We start from the raw sequence: 19,629 nt of genomic DNA, 5'->3' as shown, positions 1-19,629 counted from the left end.
TTTGATGTTATTTGAACCAGTTCTGGAAACTTGTAAAAAGGAGGTGATGCAAAAGCAAAGCCTGAAGTTGTGTACATTAAGATTGATGCCCACAGAGGAGGCTGCGAGGAGCCTCTGGGACATGAGCACTTGTATCAGCAGGGGGATTAAAGCAAATCTGCAAAGAAAGAGTCACTGGAAAGATAAATGTGCAGGCACCATGTGAAGAGCACAAAAAATGAAAACTCTCACGTGGGAATAACTTACAATTTTATTCACCTTGAACCTGCAGTGAAGTTTGTCTAATTTTATCTTTTGCACATAACATTACCGTCAATTTCCTTGCATCTGGTTAAGTAGCTGTGTTTGAAAATTGTATGACTTCAGAGTTATTAAGTAAAATACTGGGCACAGCATAAGATGAGCTGCAGCATTGACTAGCTGGAATACATTTACAAGCTTTAAGAACACTAAATGTAATAATAATAATGATAAACAGAATTACAATTTTAATAATGATGAAGTTAATCCAAAAGTAATAAAACAAATGTTCTACCATTTGATCAAATCTTTAATTTTGTTATATTTTCCCTTCCGTGTTGCTTTTGCTATCTTGCTTTACTGGAGCCCTTTGCACATTAGTCTTTACTTTTCCTGATCTGAAACTCGAGTTTTGATGGCAGTTTTTACTTCGTTTAATGAAGAGTGAGATGAAGCTGGTTTATGAGCTACAGGCTGGTGGTACATATCAACAACTGAATCCTGCGTTAAATCATTTTGGATTATTTTAGAATAAAATAAACGCAACTTACGAGCAACAATCTCTCACCATTAAACTAACTCATTGCAAGGTTACTTCCGGTAATATCAAAATCAGAAGTTTGATAGTCATCCATTTACTTCCTACACTTGTGTGTTCATTGTGTTGTAAACTTTGTCATACATTTAAAAAATTTGACAACAGGTACATCTAAAAATATTTGAATATTATAAAAAAAAGTTCAATATCTTTTAATTTTTAATTTCAGAAAGTCTTAAAGACTTAAGACTTGACTTGGCCTATTGCCTCAAAGACTTGTGAGAAAGAACATGGGGGAAACATTCAATTTCAAACAGAACACCCCCAACCAGGATCACACCCAGGACATCGAGATGTACAGCAACAGTGTCAACAACAGCTCCACAAAGGCAGCCCAGAATGAGAGATTGAGAAATTAAAAATGAAAATGAAATACAAACATATTTCTGAACCATTACTGGGATTGCTGAGATGTTATGAATACAAAACTTAAAATCCTGATTGACACAAGTTTTTGGCTTCACAGCTGACATGACCCAATGAAGAAGCATCCATAAAGAGAAGTGCTGAAGACGTATAAGAAGTTGTTGAAACACTGTTGAGAACTCATTAGTAGAACAAGTTTCAGAATGAAACCATTTGGTAGTGGTGACAGATTTTGTGTAAATTATGTAATTTTAATTTATTTATAAGTACACTTAGGGAAAACATTCAACAGCAAAATAATATAAGCTGATGACAGTGCTAAACATATTAAAGTTACATAAAGTCCCACTGGGGGAAAAAAACCTAAAAGCATCTAACAGCTAAATATATTTACATAAATTTGCGCTTAAATTTTTAAAGAGAATTTAAGCCCAAATTATTTTTATTCTGATGTCTAAAGCAGTTCCTCTAATTAGCCAAGTTTAAACCAAATTTAGGATGTTAATTACTCCAAAAATGTATTGTCACTTGACATTTTTAACTACTTCAGATGTATTCTGAACAGTATTAGATTTTTCTTTGTTAAACCCCTAATTAAGAGGCTTTCCAATATACTCAGTCTAACAAGTTGTCATTGTTAACAAAGACTAAAAATTAGATACTGTTATAAAACTTTGAATTAGTAATGCAGCTACTCCTCAAGGTTACCGAGTTGAAATATAAAGCATACTGGTACATAAAAAATGATAATTTATCCTACTGCAACAACTATGATGCCGTCTTCACACAAATTAAACAAGCTATGCATCCTTTTGCATGTGTCACTTCATTTTGAGGTGAAGCATGCAAGTCAAAACAAAGATTTTGTAGCAGCCTAGACAAAATTAGTCTCTGAATCTTATTATAATGCTGTGGCAGGACGTTCAACATGCCATTTACATGTTCAGTCCTTTGTCCTTTGGACTAAAATAATTCTGTAAAGAACAATGAGTCAGATTCCGCTATATCGATGTCAAAAACCCGTTGCAAGTTATTGCAAATGTTTGACAGTAGTTCTTGGTGGTAGTTGATGGTAATTCTTTTGTAAGGTTTTTTTTCACATTGTTGCTTCTTTACATTTATAGCCTGAATGAACTTGCACTAATCTTTTGTCGCTGACTTTGCAGGCCCTTACTGTGAGAAGAGGAAAGCCCAGTGTGAGCCGAATCCATGCAGAAATGACAGTGTATGTCAGAGACCCATAAAGAATTGGTTTGTCATTTTCCAGAGTCTGGAGTTGGTTTCAACTGCTTGCCGTATTCATGTCTAAAGGAGCCAAACTGCAAAGCAGCTGAGCATATGGAGACAGTATTTCCTCTATTTGCTTTATCTCAGTGGGGCATAAACAAAAATGACATATGAAAATTAATAGTGTCCCAAAACAAGATCAAATGGTTTCCTTCTGAAGTCTCCTACAGCAATTAATATTTCTAGCAGAAGATGAGCAGAGGGAGGAGTGTCTGCTTTCTCTTGTATTTTGATTAAATGACCCTGCACATATTTAAGTGCCAGTCTGAAATGGCTCTCATCAACGGCTTTTTGTAATTGGATGCCTTATGCAATTTTCACCTTTCACTGGAAATGTTATTGTGGCAATGCATTTTGCAAGGGCGGTAATTTTTCAAATGCTCTTGAAGATTCTCTGGGGGAAACACAGTTGCAGCCTAATTGTCTCTGTGTGTAACCTTTGTTTTCTTTATTACACTCTGTGAAGTGCACTACTAGCTTTTACAACCCTCTTTACAACAACTGAGCAGGACAGAATATGACATTTACAAGACTGTGGTTGCTCTGTTATTCCTGATGTTTAACATCGATATTTTTATAAAATATCAGTTTATCACTTTGGAAAATTGTTTTTTAAGGCTTATGGCTTAAATAATTAAAAAAAAATGTTTTAGACCTTCAAAAAAGTACTCGACATCCTTTTATGATTCATAAGCAATTTGTTTACTACTTTTTGTGTAATGTTGTTATTGGAGTTTTAAAATAAATGTTTGGATAAGGCAAAAAAAAATTGACTGTGGTTAATAGAAGTATCCCCATAACAGATTTATCTGTGTTCTTCAAACCAGGGCATTTTGATAAATATTATCTGCCCTCCCTCCTTTGTACAGAAACTCTCTGAACCAGAAAAATAAGACCCTGAGTTGGTTGTAATGCTATTTTTACAGATGTCATTCATAAATCTGTGAACAATTCCACGTTGCAGTTTTTCACAGTGTGGTAATTCCCATCAATAATGTAATATCTGTCAGCAATGAGTGATTTAACTAAGTGCTTTGTAGTTATTCGCTTATTTATGACAAACAAGCTTCTGCAATTTAAATGTGAATGAAGATGTATTTAAGACGTTACACCGCTTGGGCTATGGCTTAAAATTAAAGTGAATTCAAATACATATCTTTTGCATTTTGTTTCCAATCTTGATTTTGCACGTTGTGTTAATATTTTTAAAGGATTGACGTTAGAGGTTGATTAAGACATCATGTATCACTCCACTTTTTTTATTAATAAAACTCTAGCATGTAGCGAGGTAGACGTACCTATCTACTTTTAATACTGAGCTTACAGGTGACCTTGTTTTGTTGTATGCTATATGCAGGGCTCCGAATATGCTTGTGCAGATGGTACTTTGGTCCCAGAATGCAGGAGGCAGCAGAGCATGTGCAGCCCATCACCATGCCTGAACAATGGTACCTTTGTGTCTAGGGGAAAGGATTTCTTCTGCAGGTAAAACACAGAGTGGTGTCTAATGGGGTCACCCTCAGAGGCCCTGTTCATACATGGCATTAACATGCATTCTGAGTGATCGAAACACTTGTGGACATTTAACTTCAAGCATCAATGCTCGCAAGATGCAGCACGAGCACACAGTGCTCTTTTAAGGCTCAGACCACTGGAGTATGGTGTGTTTAGATTCATGTAGCATTTAATGTTTGTGCTGATAGTGCAGGTTTCTCAATAACCATCACAAGTTGAAGCACTACTACTGTAACTAATCATTACTTTGCCTGTAATTAGCCTAAACATACATTTTCTGGTTTTCTACCATCTGTCTGTTAAAACCAAAGAGCTAACAACAAATATTATTACAGCACTGCCTTCCAGTGCCACTTTTAAAGAGGTCCATAAACCATTTAGAAGTATTTCATTTTATTGATAACACTTATGGTCAACAATATGAACTTTGTTTTGGCTCTGTTATTGTAATGAAGTTATAGGAATTTTAGTTTAGTTTATGTGATAAATGAGAACTGTGGTGAAGGACCTGAAATAAATTCAAGCTTTAGTGCACTTAAAAATTGTAAGCTGAAAATCTGCTTAAAATCGTATTTGCAAACTTTTTTTAAAGATTTGGGTACTCCGAAAATATAAATGAATCACATTGAGGGCTTGTAGACTTAGCATTAAAAGATTCTACAAGGTAATGGTACCTTTTCATGGAGTTATTTACTAAAAAAAAAAAAAAAACTTTAGTTCAACTACACTAACTTTTTCATTTACTTCAAACATGCTAAGCTATTCAGCCCGACATTGACATATTTGTTCTGTTTCATCTGTTGAAGTTTAAATTTTAAAACCATTTTCACCCGCGCTTTCAGAGACTATCAGCTTTTGCTAGATTATTCTTCCTTTAATTCCCTTCAACCTATTTCTACTGTGGACTAAAGCTGCAGTTTCTTTTTCCATCTGTCTTTTTTTTTTATACAAAATGAGACACCTTCAGAAAACTCGAAATGAAATAGCTTTTGGAAGTCACATTGACAAAGTTTCTAGTCTTATTTAGATCAAGGCATTCCACTTGTGCAGCTTGTACAGACTGTGAAAGAGTATTGTTGTACTGCATCTCTGGAATAATGTTTAATTATAACTGCTATCACTCATGAGATAAACAAGAATCAAAATACGGTATGAAAACTTTATGGGTCGTTCGTCATATTGGTACGTTTGTCACATTAGACTGTACAGTCGGTAAGAACAGAAGATCTATGTGGGCAAAATCTGGTATGCATAATGAACTTTCATTTGTTCTTGTATAATACCTCCACCCATTTGACAGCCCAGGTCGATCAAATTGGAAGAAAATTGTGTACGCACTGTTCCAATCAGCTCCAACTTACGATAACTGCCTGTGGAATACAAAATTGTAACTGCATGTGTCTCACTAAAGCAGCAGTAACATGTGGCTTGTTAGTGCTTTGGTTCTGGTTGAATTGACTTTTGACGAAACTGACCCCCTCTCAACAGATGTCTGAGTGGTTTTTCTGGGAAGAACTGTGAAGGAGTAATTGACTACTGCAGACTGCTCAATATCAACTGCCTAAATGAGGGATTGTGTTTGAGCATAATTGGTGGATATCAGGTGGGTAATTCAATGTCTCCATCCTAATGAAATATTCTAAAGCCCATGAAATGTGACTCAGGCTTCATCTTAATAAGGATTTGGATACAGGGTTAAGTTTTTCTTAGCTATAGCACTGTTTACTGTAGAGATGTTGTTTTGATATTGAGACAAGAAAATGAAAAACGAAAAGAAACATATAAGAAAGTAGTGTATTTTTTTTATTGCTTTTACTTTCTTCAGTGTAAGAACCAGACTAAAATAGAAACATCAGTGTGAACTGATTTTCATCACAATTAGTTTTTACTTTGTCCGAAATAGTACATTTACATTAACGTGGTAGTAGAGTGTATTTAATTTTTAGAAGCCTTTCCATTTTTCTGTCTATTGCTCTTTTCTTAGAAAAGTCTATTTATTAGTACTTAAAGAGGCAAGTAGACCATTAGAGCATCACTGATAGAAAGTCCACATACAGCAGTAATCTAATTCCAACCCATTAATCACTTTGAGTATATGGAAACTTTTTTCATACAGTCAGATAACAATCTAATTTTCCTCTTTATTGCTCTGACTTCTCAAATGTCTGGACCTTTTCCCCCCCACAACACCTGAGACCTGAGACCTTAATGTCCTGTAGTTCCTAATTACTCTGGCATCAGTCTTTTTTCATTAAATCACTATAGTACTTTGGCTCTAAAGTGTATTCTTAGATGCTTTGTATTTCTGCTTTTGTAGATGGGCCCAAGACATAATCAGATGTTGTTACTTACTGCAAATTGGCTTTTCTATTGATTAACTGTAATTTTTTATTTAGATTTTTGCTATGATAATTTTTTCTTTGAGTTTCCACAACTGTTGCCATGACACCATGACTAGTTTAGCTTCAGTGGTATGTGAAACAAACCTTTACAGTTTTAATACAATGTCTTAAAGGTACTGTACCTTTTGAATTTTTCATGTTTTTGTGTGTTACTTGTATTTGTTTTAAGCCCTCTTACTCAATAATTTATGAAACAACTATTTATTGCTATTTCATTGTTCTAACTCCATTGGGATATGCTTTTAGGCCCGAATATTTAATTTTGGTCTTGTCTTTTATTTTGTGCTGTTTTGTGTCAGCGCATCACGGAAAATTCAGATAAAATATACTGAAGTTTTGATCGACAAAATTAGAAAAGGTTCTAAGGGTTTGAATACTTTTTCAAGGCATTGCATTTAGATAAGTTTTGTTCTTGTACTGTTGAGATGTGGAATAAACATGACATTCTTATTAAGTTAATTTAATGTATTTTAGATAAAAACAGGAAACATTATTATATATTTAGCTTATCAAAACGTTTGAAAACACTTCTTCCCGGTTGTCATTATCTATCCGTAATTTTTGCAATGTGGTGATCAAAGTCTGTAGGAATCACACTTTCCTTGTCATGAAAACATAAAGTCGTGCTTCTTCAATGTGAGATACTGCTAAAAAGCTTGAGGAGACAAGCAGATTATACATTTATGTGCGTGGGCAGGTATATAGCCGCATATATAATGTTGGGCTTTCCGTAATTTCAGTGAATTGAGGCTTTTATTTGCGAGACATTTTTATTCATTTATGCTAGAGGTAAAAAAAAAAAAAAAGAAAGAAGCCAAGACATTTTAAAATGAGATTCACCATTTTAACCCCCAGAATCCTTGAGTAATTTTACATCTACTCTGCTAAAATACAGATAAATATTACTTTAATACATGCAAAACAGTTCAGTAAGTGTTTGCTATATGATGACTGTATACTGTACCATGCTACTAAGTATATGGATAACATACAGTATTTCTGCAGTGTGTTTGTACCCTGGGGTGGATTGGAGAGTTTTGCCAGCATGTAGGCGATGCCTGCTTGATTCGACCAGACAGCTGTTTAAATGGAGCCACATGCATTTCCACAAGTCAGCCAACATCTCCTCCTGAGTACTACTGCAAATGCCCTCCTGCTTTCACAGGTGAGATACCTTAGCCTCATCTCTTTTTGTATCACGTTTGGTTTTTCTCTGCATCTCAATGTTGGGAAAATGTGGTCTAACAGTATGTATAAAAACTGTTGTAGAAATGGATTGTTATGGGTCATAAAATGATATAGTGCAAGGTGTTTTTGAATTCTAAGAGTCTACATTACAGGGCATAATACGAATATTTGATTCAGGTCCAGTTTCACTATCATTTCAGCCTCGATGAAACAACAAATTACATCCTGCACTTCTGCAGTTTTTGTTTAAATAAACAAAAACAGTTCCTATATATAAAACACTCTTCATAATGCTTTTACAGAAATAATTCAATCCAGAACAATTGTCGTCTCAAGCCACTTTGCAAAAAAGTAAAGAAACCGTGAAGAGAAAAAAATTAATCAAACACATTTTAAGCCGATCATTATCTTTTTTGTTTAATGCGTTTTTGGATATTGAACACATTGAGCAAAATGTGCATTTTTGTCATGCCTTGACTGCATGTAAAACCTTACAACTGAACAGAAGTGAAAGTAATTAACACAGATGCTAATTGGCACAGTCTGAAGCACCCAAAGCCAAATAATAACTGGAAGCTAAGATTCCACACAAAAGGAAGAAAGGAAGAACATTTAGATGTAGAATAAAAGACATTCTACATGGAATTTTCATACAAAAAGCCATTATGGCAATTATACCATTTTGCTTGATGTTACTATGCAAGAGCCAACTACATATAAAATGCATTAAGAGACAATGAGACTCTTGTTCTTAACTGCATATTCCATTTCATGCTTATGCTCCTCCATTGTGACAGTGATTCATGGATGGTCTTCTGCTCTCCACAAACACAGTGTTTTAATTTAATTTAATTTAATTTAGTTTAATTTAATTTGAATTTCAGCAGGGAATTCAATAATTTGCTCAAAAATGTCAAATGTACAAGCATTGACCTGAGTTTTTATTTTTATTTTTTTATGAACAACCCTGGCCTTTTGTGAAAAGGAATCTCCCCCGAGACCTTGGAGATGTCATCTAACATGTGGCGTTTCAGTTGCCAGTCAGTTTTTTGACATTTTTATGGAGGAATTTTGACCCTTACTACTTTGTAGAAATGTTTTAATTTAGCCACATTGAAGGGTTTTCAAGCATTAATTGGTTATTCTAGCTCAATGTTATGGGATATCAACTTTATTTAGGTTCACTCCTTCAAGATTTTCTGGTAGAGAGCAAAATTCATAGTTTGATCACTGCAAGTCATCCATGTCCTTAAATCCCCGGTCCGGGGGTATAGCAGCCCCGGACCATTACACTTCACAACCACTGTAATTTTATCGTCTGTTTGGTGCTCTTTTTCACAACCGATGAAAAAGACCCTTTTGTCTTGTCAGTTTGCAAAAATATCTTCCCAAAGGTCTTGGAGATCCTGAAGACATTTTGGGTGAAATGTGAGATGTGTTTGTGGTTTGTGCCTTTAAACTCTCCAATTTATGGTCAGTTTCTTTTTGAATCGTGAACACTTTCCTTACTATGGAAAATGAGCTCTGACATGCTCATGACGGATCTCATGAGCAAAAAATACCAGGAGGTATTTTTTGTGACCTCCTTGATGGGTCTTTGATAGATTATTGGAGTATTTCTGTTTGGTTAAAAGTCCTTGGAAGGTTCACTAACATAATCTACTTTGGTAGTTAGTGACTCTTGCGGTTCACTACACACATGGATTTGTAATCATTTCCAGACTGATGAATGTCATTTACTTTGTTTCTCATCTGTTTTTGAATTCCTTTAGATTGGAGCTTGGTGTGATTTTTATATCTTTGAGTCTACATCATGCATCCAGCAATGTTCTATTTAAGTGATTTCTTGATTTTGCCGGCCTGGCAGTAATCAGGCCTGAATCTGTGTAGTAAAATTGAACCGGAAGGTGTGGTTAATCACATTTAGTTTGATATTTAACATGTGGAGGAAAGTACTTTTTCACATGGGCCAGGTTGGTTTTGAAAGCAATGTTTTCAGTAAGTCACTAATCATTTGAAAATAGCTTGTTTTTCCCCCTTTGCTTAGCTTGACATTGTGTGATATTAAGATGGCAAATAATTTTTTTCACTTCACTGTAGATATTCTTGGAAAACTGTTGGCTTGAAAATCTGTTACTACATGATCATGTTTTATTGGTTATTTTCTTTTGGACTTTCTTTGAATATATGAACTGTGTTCATATATTCAACACAAGTAGGGTGAAACAAGTATTTCACCCTACTTGTTTAATGTATTTATTTTATTAGTCAGTTATTTCTGTTATCTGGGTGAAATAAACCAGACCAAATATCCCTCACTATACATAACAGTCATGTCTCACATTGCTTTTCAACATTGCTGCACAGATCAGCCAAAGACCTTAATACTGTAGATTGCACCCATAGGGAGATGCAGCAAGAACCATGCTTCCCTTTAACTATCAGGTCGAAGGTCAAGCTCAATTTTTCAAGCATTTATTTTGATAAATTTTACCAAAAAAAAGAATAAAAAAGAATCACAGTAATCTCAAGAGCTTTCCACTTGTCCAGGGGCATCTGTTCCCCAACTGACCCCTGAACAGTGCACTGAGGTGGACATAAAAGTACACAAATGCCTTGCGGTGTTTGTAAATGTTTTATCTGCAATACTTTGTTGCTAAATCATTCCAATTGGTGACTCACATGTACAACATTGTAGCTGCTTGAAACCAAGTAAAGAAGGGTAGAATAAAGTCATGTCCTCTAATGGAGATTTTGGTGAAAAGTAAAATTGCCTATTTTAGGTAAAAGGTCTGTTGCAAAAAGCAAGCCAAGCACACTCTGTAACCCAAAGCCGGTTGTCTTTATGGAGATATAATTTTTTTCTTCATCTTGAGTCGTAGTTACCAGTAGTCTTGCCTTCTTGACATTTGTAAATCCTGCAGCTGATTGCATTTTAATCCAAGTACTCCTACAAACTGACTCCTAATTATACTTCAATGCTGGTGGCGCTTTAAGCGTTTAAGATGTTAGAGACAGCTATAAAGTAAAAGTAGATATGTCTTGATTTTTTTTTTTATTACTTTAGGAAAGCTACAAGTGTATTGCAGACATCACCCATATAGTCTAATCGATCTTTATTCAAATAGCACATTCAAAAACGACAAATCTGAAACAAAGTTTTCTTAAATACTTATAGAAACAAGGAAAAAGTAGAGAGAACAAGACACCAGCATGGTAAGCAAAAACACCTGACAAATAAAAGTTCAACTCACGTCGTCAAAAGCCAGAGGAAAACAAATAGGATTTTAAGAGTTTTAAAGACTTAAAGATAAGTAGCCTGCCTAATATCTACCAAAAACTTATTTCACAACTTGGCTTCAGAGAGAGCAAAGCAATCTAGATAGAGCTTCAATCTAGTTTTCATCACAACTGAGTTCAGTGGATCAGCAAACATTAGGTACTGGGATGAAATTTAAGATTAGGACAGATTAAAAAAGTTAATTTATGTAGATTTTATATATAAGTCAGAGATTTTGGCAACACATTTCAGAATAAAGTCTCAGTTTTCATTAAGACTCTGTTGACTACCATAAAAGGTCCAGTTAAGTCTTGTTCTGTCTGTTAATACAGCCTTTAAAAGGACAGAAATGGTTTATTATCACTAATAACACTAATAATGGATTCTCAGGACTTTCATCCGTTTAATCTCATATCCAAGATCTGCCATGGAAAGAGCAGTTCCAGGAAGGGAACCCAGATATTCTTCTCTCCTGTAATAATGGACAACTCATTCTGGGGGATCCCAGGGCACTTCCATTCCAGGAAGGCTATGTAGCCCTTCCAGCATGTTGTAGGCCTGCCCCAGGCATGTGGAGGCATCCTGATCCGAGTCGCAAACCACCACAACCGAATTCTTTGAATCCAGGGGAGCTGCTGCTTTACTCCACCCTCCCACTTGATGAGCTCTTCTTTCTGTAAGGTTGTGACTGGCCACCCAATGGTAAAAGCTAATCTGAACACAGGCGACTGTGATGAACCAATAAATTACAAGCTTCTCTTTTTCACTAAGTTCTTTTTTCTAACAACAGCCTGCAGCTTCACCTGTGTTACTGCAGACAAAACCATAAAAACCATCCATCATTCCTGCTCGGTCGTATCGGCATAACCTAAGTGTGGATTAACAAAAACAATAAAAACATAAACATCAATTAACATTTTTGTGGATGCCTGACTCAGAAGTAATGTTTTTATTTATTTATTTTTTACAAGGTAGGGCTTCCATACGACTTAATGGAGCAGTATTAAAGTTTGATACAAATCATTGTTTTTTTTTTTTTTCTTGGTCCATGACAAAAAAACAGAAATTTTGGCATCACTGGCATTCTATGCTTCATTAACTAAGTGGTAGCAACACTTGCATTACTTTAGTTTCTTTCAGGCAGCTGTAGCTAAGCTGTAGCTTTCCACCTTGAGCGAAACAATATGAATGATTGAATGTAGTACAAAGTACTTTGAAGTACTGGCCATTGGCCAGTTTACACTTTCTGTAAGCTTACAGTCAGAAAAGTTGGATTTGTCTGAGAGATTTTAATCGAGTCTGGTGGCAAAATGAAGCCAGAATAGAAGAAGCAAGCAGGCAGCTGACTTGCATGCCAGCCTAGGAAACTCTGAATGTATGTAGAGGAAGATTTGTGATGAGACATCCATGGCTATTTGGAAAAATCCATGGTTAGTTGTGTTTTATATTTATTTAGCGGTTCTGTTTTTTTATTCAGTCCCTGACATTAAGTGCTTTTCATTTCTCTCATTCTTCAATTTTTGTGCTGTATTGCAGGGCGTTGTGTTTGAAACCCATTTATAGCCCTTACTGTGTCACTTTGTTTTTCATTCAACTTCTGCATATCACATAAAGTATGTCATAAATGATGTAGTGGAGAGAAATCTACACTGCTTTTGATTCTAGTTGAGGATTGCTTAAACAAGTCAGTACTCCCCTCTCCCCTATCCATACAGTGCTCTCAACCTTTGGCTAGTAGTGTGCTTCACAATCTAACTGTAAGCCCTGACACACTCGGTTGTCAATCACATAAGCCCTTACATAGCACTACATGAACAACGCTTTTTATCTTCTCTGTTCAAAGCTGGAATCTGTTGCCACTTCTGTAATGGAAAATTGTCTCCTGCACCATGGCACTTTCTTAGTGACTGATAGAATTCATCATTTTCTGGCATCTTGGGATCTCAGGTTTGGTATTTTAAGCCGTGCAGCATAGAAAGGCCCATTTAGTTTAACCCTTCACTCTTACCACCCTTATGAACTTCATCACTAAGCAAATCTAAGGATGTATTACTCTACCTCAATCAGTTTAAATGGCTTTGTTTTTGCAATACATGAACACATTAATTTAGCTCATGTTTTTTATAATTACTGTTTTTCACTTTGTATTATTTCCATAATTGCTATAAAGAAAATATTAGTTTTTGTCTATTAGATAATTATGCCTCAGCAATCTGCACGATAACCTGTAATTATAAGTTGTGTTTATCAAGTATGTGCTGATATATTACTTTTTTTATTTACTTTTTCCGATTGACAAGCCACATTTAGTCAATTCCCACAGTTTCTTGGTGAATTGTACTCATGCAGTTAAGTGGGTTTTAGTTATAACACTTGACAGAAGGACATATGGACTGGATCACTTGTGTCATTAACCCCAGGCTACGTGAATAAGAACTAGGATTGGACCTTATATCATTCATGATAATACCGCTCGGTTAAAAAAAAAAAAAAAAAAGAAAAAACTTGCTAATTTCCTGGTGTAAATACATCTACTACATCATGTAGATCCGTTGTTCGTTTCACTTGGCAAATTGATCGTCAATCTAGTTGGTGTTCATGTCAAACTAGATTGGGACCTAGTGATTTTCTTTTTCTTAAAAAAATGTTCTTGAATGGATGTAACAATCCAACACAAGACCAATGTTTATGCACCATTTTTTATATTATGATACATTTATGGAGTGCATTATATTGTTTTTACTAAAAAAATATTGTTGACTTTCATAAATTCAGATGGTTTTATGCTGCAGTAGTTTATGCAGACTAAGCAGTCTACATCTCCAGCATATTTGGGCTCAGAATGTCCTAAGTTATAGCATGGACTTATAGCATTACAACTTCAATCACATTGCATAAAATACAGAGTTTTAAGCCTAATAATCATGATAAGGGTTGTTCTGGAACGTTCTGAGAAAACTGGCCCACACAGGGTTTTTTACATAGGTTAAAATAAATTAATTTGCCACCCACATTTGTTTGTGTCTGCCAAAGTGATTAGACAGTAATGCTGGCTTGCATATTTTGGCTTTTAGTTGCAATAAACTATTAAAACAGACTTGCAGTTTGTTCTTACTTTTGGGCCAAATGCCAAATGCATGGACAAATTGAACTTAAGCATTATGACAATCAATCTTTTTTTACTTAATCATTTATTCCAGAATTAATCTTTTATTACCACAATAATTCAGTTTTTGTTCCTGAGTATAGGTGAATAATGTTCTTGGAGCTGATTTTAATCTTATTATTTTTAGGCAATATAAAGACAACTAGTTCTGCTTTGTGTAAATACAGTGATAAAATATTATTGCAGCGGTGAGCATAATGTTTGAATCTCTCTTCCCAGGAGCAGCGTGTGAGACCGAGATCAACGAGTGTGATTCCAACCCATGTCAGCACAATGGCAACTGTTCTGATTTGCTTGGAGACTATATATGTCAATGCCCTACAGGTATGCCGAGCTATCTTCACATTGGGAGTGTTGCAGTAACATTCAGATTATATTATCCTTGGCAGCAGTAGTATTTAAACACGTCTGCTGTTAATTTGGGCTAAGATCCTCATCCAGGGCCCTTCTGGCTACCTCACTATAGATTGAGAACCAGAGGTGATTTGTTTTTGCCAGCAGAATCCTAAGTGTGCACAGAGTTCAATTTAATTCATATTAGTCTTTACACTTACTTGCATCCCATTTAGTCCAACTTCTGTTTTTATGTTTTTTTCTTTTTTGATTGGATCTTAAAATATAGCCAAACACTTCAAACAATAAGGGATAGTTATAATTTTCTAATTTTAACAACTAAAAAGATTAATGAGTGCTGTACCCATATAGTTGCTACTTTAAAATATTGTGCTGCAGCTATAGCTTCACATCTTTTGGGGTGTTTGCTGCAAGCTATGCACATCTAGAAACGTACATTTTTACTCAATCTTCAATGTAGAGTAGCATTGGATGGAAAGCATTTGTATAGTTTGATCACATATTCAAAACTGGATTTATGTTTTAGCTGACTGGGCCATTTGACTATACTTTGATTGTAATGTCAATGTTTCTCTGGCTGTATGTGAAGAGGCGTTATCCCAATGGACATAAATCCTCAGCAAAATGTCAGTAATTTTTGAAGCCTCTAACAATTTTTGTCATGTATTGGCCCGTATTTAGCATCCATGTTCTTATAAACTCTTAACAGGTTTTTTTCCCTGCAAAAAAAAAAAATCCCTCCAGCAGCATGATGCTGCCTCCACTGTGGGTGAGCAAAGGGATGGTTCTGGTTTCATCAAGGTGATGCGTTTGCTTTCTATCAGTGTTTTTGCACTCAAGATAGAAAGTAAAATTTTGGTCTTATCTAACCAGAACTTCTTCCAGGTGTTTACTGTGTCCCCTACATCAGTGCTTTCCCACTCTGGTCCTCAGTGCCCAATGGAACCCACCTAAAACATGTGGGGCAGTCGGCGCAGAGGACCAGGTTTAAGAAACACTGCCCAACATGAAACCTGGCAAACCCAAATGCCAGATTTCCTACAAACTCTTTTTAGCAATAGCTACTCTCCACTCTTCCAGAAATGTTAGATCTGCAAACATAAAAATGAAAAAAAGTATAATTTACTACTTTTCAATCATTCGCTACTTTGTGCATGTTTTTTATTATGTAATATAACAAAAATGTGAAGAAGTTAAAGGCTATGAATACCTCTGCAAGGCACTGTGTTCCTTTCAGGATAATTGGATTTTACCTCATTTTTTAATTTCTTGGCCGAGTCTCATTTTTCTTTCCTTGAATATAAGCAGATGGAAGGCACTGGAACATTTTAGGCGCTAGTGAGCAGTAAGTCAGAAAACTGCCCATGTCCAATGAGTTGGAACATTACTTTACATATAAACCAAAAACCCAGAAGATCTTCACTCAAGAGTTTCCTACTTTTATTTGTTTTTGATCTTGGTTTGCGGAAAAAAAAACTAAACACTGATGGTAGTAAAACTGTCCTCACACTTGTGAAGTTAAACAATAAATTTCAATGTGGATGTCATGCACTTGTGAATAAAATGATAGCAGTGTGTTGGAAAAAAAAAGTGAGTAAAGGGATGGCATTTAATGATAGATCAAGAGAAGATATGTGTCGTTTATACAGCTGGCTAAATTTTAATTCAAAACCTTCCCTCCAGGTCTTCCCTTATTTTCTTCTTTCTCATTTCCAATTTAAAAAGCCGCTAGTGCTGCAAAATGGTTATTAAAAGAGTAAATATAGATAAAGTTCTCCATGTACGCAGTTCATCGGGTACATTGCACATTTAAATCCAATTGAAAACTGAAATAAAAATGTTACAAATGTGTTATTACTATTATTAAGAGAAAGTGAAGAAAAACAATATATTTCCCTCTTATGCATGGCATACTGTGACCTTTTCAAGTATTCTCTTGCATACAAACTCGTCAATGATCGCTTGCATGAGATACATTGGCACAGTTTATTATGAAAAACATCCCCATAGCATAATATCAAGCCACCATTCTTCACAATAAATGTTAAAAAATAACAACTTTACTTTCATCAGTCCTTAAAATATTAAACTATTTTACTTTTGGTCAGTCAACGTGCTTTTTTGGCAACCTCTTCCGGCAATATTTTTCGGTGAAATCTTCCAGTTGTTACTGTACTAACAGAAAATAGTAACCTTTCTTGGAGCTGATCATTTGCTAATTTTTGCCATATTACGTATACTTTGTTCCACTGAAATTATAGTTTTCCATTTTCCCTCCTCATATTTCCTCCTTATGTTTCCATTTTGAAGCATTTGAGCAGGACAGTGTATCATTTTTTCCACTTGTTGAAATGGGTCTGGAACAACTCATTTTATGAGGGGGAACATTAACTGTCTTTGTCTGCAAATAAGAGGCACCTATTTAATACCTGTTTTTTCACAGAATGAGTGACCCCATCAACTGAACTCCACCCTGCTTTTAAAGCATCTTTTTCAGGGATGCTTTAAATCACTGAAAATTTAAAGCAGATCATGAGGGAGACCCAAATGATCTCCCTCATTTGGATTTTTGAGGGAGATCCACCCATCACAGATGTCAAGTTGAATCAGACCCACAAGACACCAGAAGGCCAAGCAGCTTTTTGTGTTGCCAGGTTCATTCATGACTATTAGCTCGGTTGGGTTTCTATTAAATCCCCTTCAACAACAACCATTCATCATTGTGGTAAAGTAATGTGCTTTTTGCCACATAGAAACAGAATTTCTAATCAAAACAGTGATTGATCTGGTTAGTATAATTGGATTTTCCTTATTTTGAAAGCAACTTTGTCACATTTTGTTAATTATTTGCTGTACTGTGCGTTTTCATAAACCCATGAGCTGCCCTTGCAGTGCCTGCAGTTCTATTTAGTTTGAAAGACTGCTTATGATAACTTGAAGTGTACTTGAATGGTTTATGTGGTTCAGGGTTATCGAGAGCTGCATGAGGACTTATCATCGCAGCCCAATTCTGTTCATATTAACAACAAATATGCTTATGGAATTGGGTTTTTCAGTTTCTGACAGTGCAATGATAAGCATACAGAGATAACACCACATTTTGCCCTGGTTGTCCAATGCAATCAGAACAACAGCATGTCACAGTTTCACATGGGTAAACTTATATAAGGATGTGCCGAGTTAAAAGACGCAGCTTGGACAAGATGATGTCAGCACTTACACACAGTAAGAAAAAACAAAGTCATAGCTCCAGGGACTTTAGAGTTTCCAGTTCACTTACATGGCATGTCTGAATTTTTTTTCACACAGGTTTCAGGAGGTTAACTTTGCTGACACAAATAAACTTGGCAAACTATTTTCATAGCAAGCTGGTTCGAGGCCAAACCTGCTTGACTAGCAGTCTATACAGTCATTGAAGGTTAATTTTAAAATTGACTGTTTAAAAGAAAATTAATGTTTGTGATTTCTCCCCCACCCCCCCAAAAATGCTTTATCTGGTCAACAAGTAAAATTAAGCTATATACATTTGTGTTTATGTGCTTTTAAAATATCCAGTTTGCTGTGACTTTGACTTGTTCTTTGTGAGTGAGCATCTCTGTGGAAACCTGGCTCCGACGATCAAGGTGGGCTTTTGGGTTTTTCATTTGGGTTTTTGTGGGAGATCCTCCCATCACAGATGTCAAGTTGAATCAGACCCACAAGACACCAGAAGGCCAAGCAGCTTTTTGTGTTCCCAACCCCCACTTCACCTGCTCACGCCTTCGATCAGGACCGTACTGGATAATATACCGAATGTGTGTGTCTGTGTGTGGATACATGCATATATGCATGAATATGTGTATACATACATATAGTGGGAAAATTAATTGATACATCAATGATTTAAGTTTATCCACTTACAAAGAATGGAGAGGTATGTAATTTTCATTGTACACCTCAACTGTAAGATGGACTCCGAAAGAAAAAAGACCAAAAAAACCCACGCTGAAATCTGCATTTAAGAATTTTATATTTCCTTTTAATTTTATTGCATGGAATAGGTCTATTTGTCTAACCCATTTCAGCAAAACAGCAGTGCAAGAGCTTTTGTATGATAACATGATTAACAAACACACTGCAAAAACACAAAATCTAACACCAAAAAATAATTTTTTATCTAGTTTCTACTGCAACAATCTTACTACACTTGAAATAAGACTAACTTATAATTAACTTTTCAGCAAGACACAGTGTTGTAGTACTCGAGATTGGTCTTGGTCTCGATACCGGTCTCGAGACCATTTTTAGATGGTCTCGATCTCGTCTCGGACTCGACTGCATTTGGTCTCGGTCTTGTCTCGGTCTCGGGCACTGAGGACTCAGCATTTTATTTCAAGACTGCAACTGTGAACATATCACTAAGTGCACAGCATACTGTCCAGTTTATTTATTAACATCATTGTTTTCAGTGGATGCAAAACGCACCGATTAAAATCCAAGCAATAACGTGTTTTTGTTACTCCCCCTCCACCTTTCCACCTTTCACTCACGTGCGGCGCTCCAAGACATGCGCAGTGGTTTTCTCTGAGAGGCAGAAGATGTCTGTCTAATCGTCAGTAATAGAATAGCTCTGCATAAATCATAAAAAATCCGATGGCTAGAGCTAACTCAGCAGCGCTTCACTTTCACAGACGGTGGGGACAACGTCTAACTTTTTTCGTCACTTAGAAAAGAAGCTCAAAGAAAGGTAAGCTCCGTTGACGTGATGTTAGCAAAGCTAGCTGTACAGAGACACATAAGAATTTGAGGTGGAAAAAAAGTTGCCACTCGCTGCACTTGATTATTGTGCGGAGGTATTGACTGACTTGCCGCATATATGGGATAACGCTGTGTCCAAAAGTCTGCAATGTAGTGATGTGACATTCAGGAACAGTCCGATTCTTCTGAACGACTGTTTACTTAGAAAATAGGACTGGAGTGTCACTGAGAGCTGTTCTTTGTTCTTGTAATACTCTGCGTACACTGCAGTAGCTATCATTATTTTATTTAATCATGTACATTGATTTTTTAAATTAACAGATAAATAAAACACAAGAACGGAAGAGCACGTAGGGCATGCACATTGCTCTACAATTGTTTTCGTTCAAAGTGGCAGCTGTAATTTCTGCCAGACTACCTGGCTTCATGTAGCGGGAGAGAGGGTGAAAACCGTCACGGTGAGCGTCTTGTACTTGGTTACTTCTTTATTGCTCCT

At 35.9% G+C, this 19,629-nt stretch overlaps 1 protein-coding gene across 3 annotated transcripts in view; it reads left to right on the top strand.

Moving 5' to 3' along the window:
* Positions 1 to 19,629, top strand: part of eys (EGF-like photoreceptor maintenance factor) — a 176,769-nt gene that overhangs the window by 14,296 nt on the left and 142,844 nt on the right. For all 3 annotated transcript variants that reach the window (XM_081616684.1, XM_017309076.2, XM_008429846.2), the window contains exons 4-8: positions 2,371 to 2,429; positions 3,849 to 3,976; positions 5,495 to 5,609; positions 7,414 to 7,573; positions 14,262 to 14,366. In XM_081616684.1, the coding sequence (XP_081472810.1) occupies positions 2,371 to 2,429; positions 3,849 to 3,976; positions 5,495 to 5,609; positions 7,414 to 7,573; positions 14,262 to 14,366 (567 nt within the window). The remainder of the gene's footprint in view (positions 1 to 2,370; positions 2,430 to 3,848; positions 3,977 to 5,494; positions 5,610 to 7,413; positions 7,574 to 14,261; positions 14,367 to 19,629) is intronic.

The sequence above is a fragment of the Poecilia reticulata genome, chromosome 15 (assembly GCF_904066995.2).
Source record: "Poecilia reticulata chromosome 15, P_reticulata-male-v2, whole genome shotgun sequence".
Classification (NCBI taxonomy): domain Eukaryota; kingdom Metazoa; phylum Chordata; class Actinopteri; order Cyprinodontiformes; family Poeciliidae; genus Poecilia; species Poecilia reticulata.
This window is presented reverse-complemented; position numbering and strand designations above follow the sequence as displayed.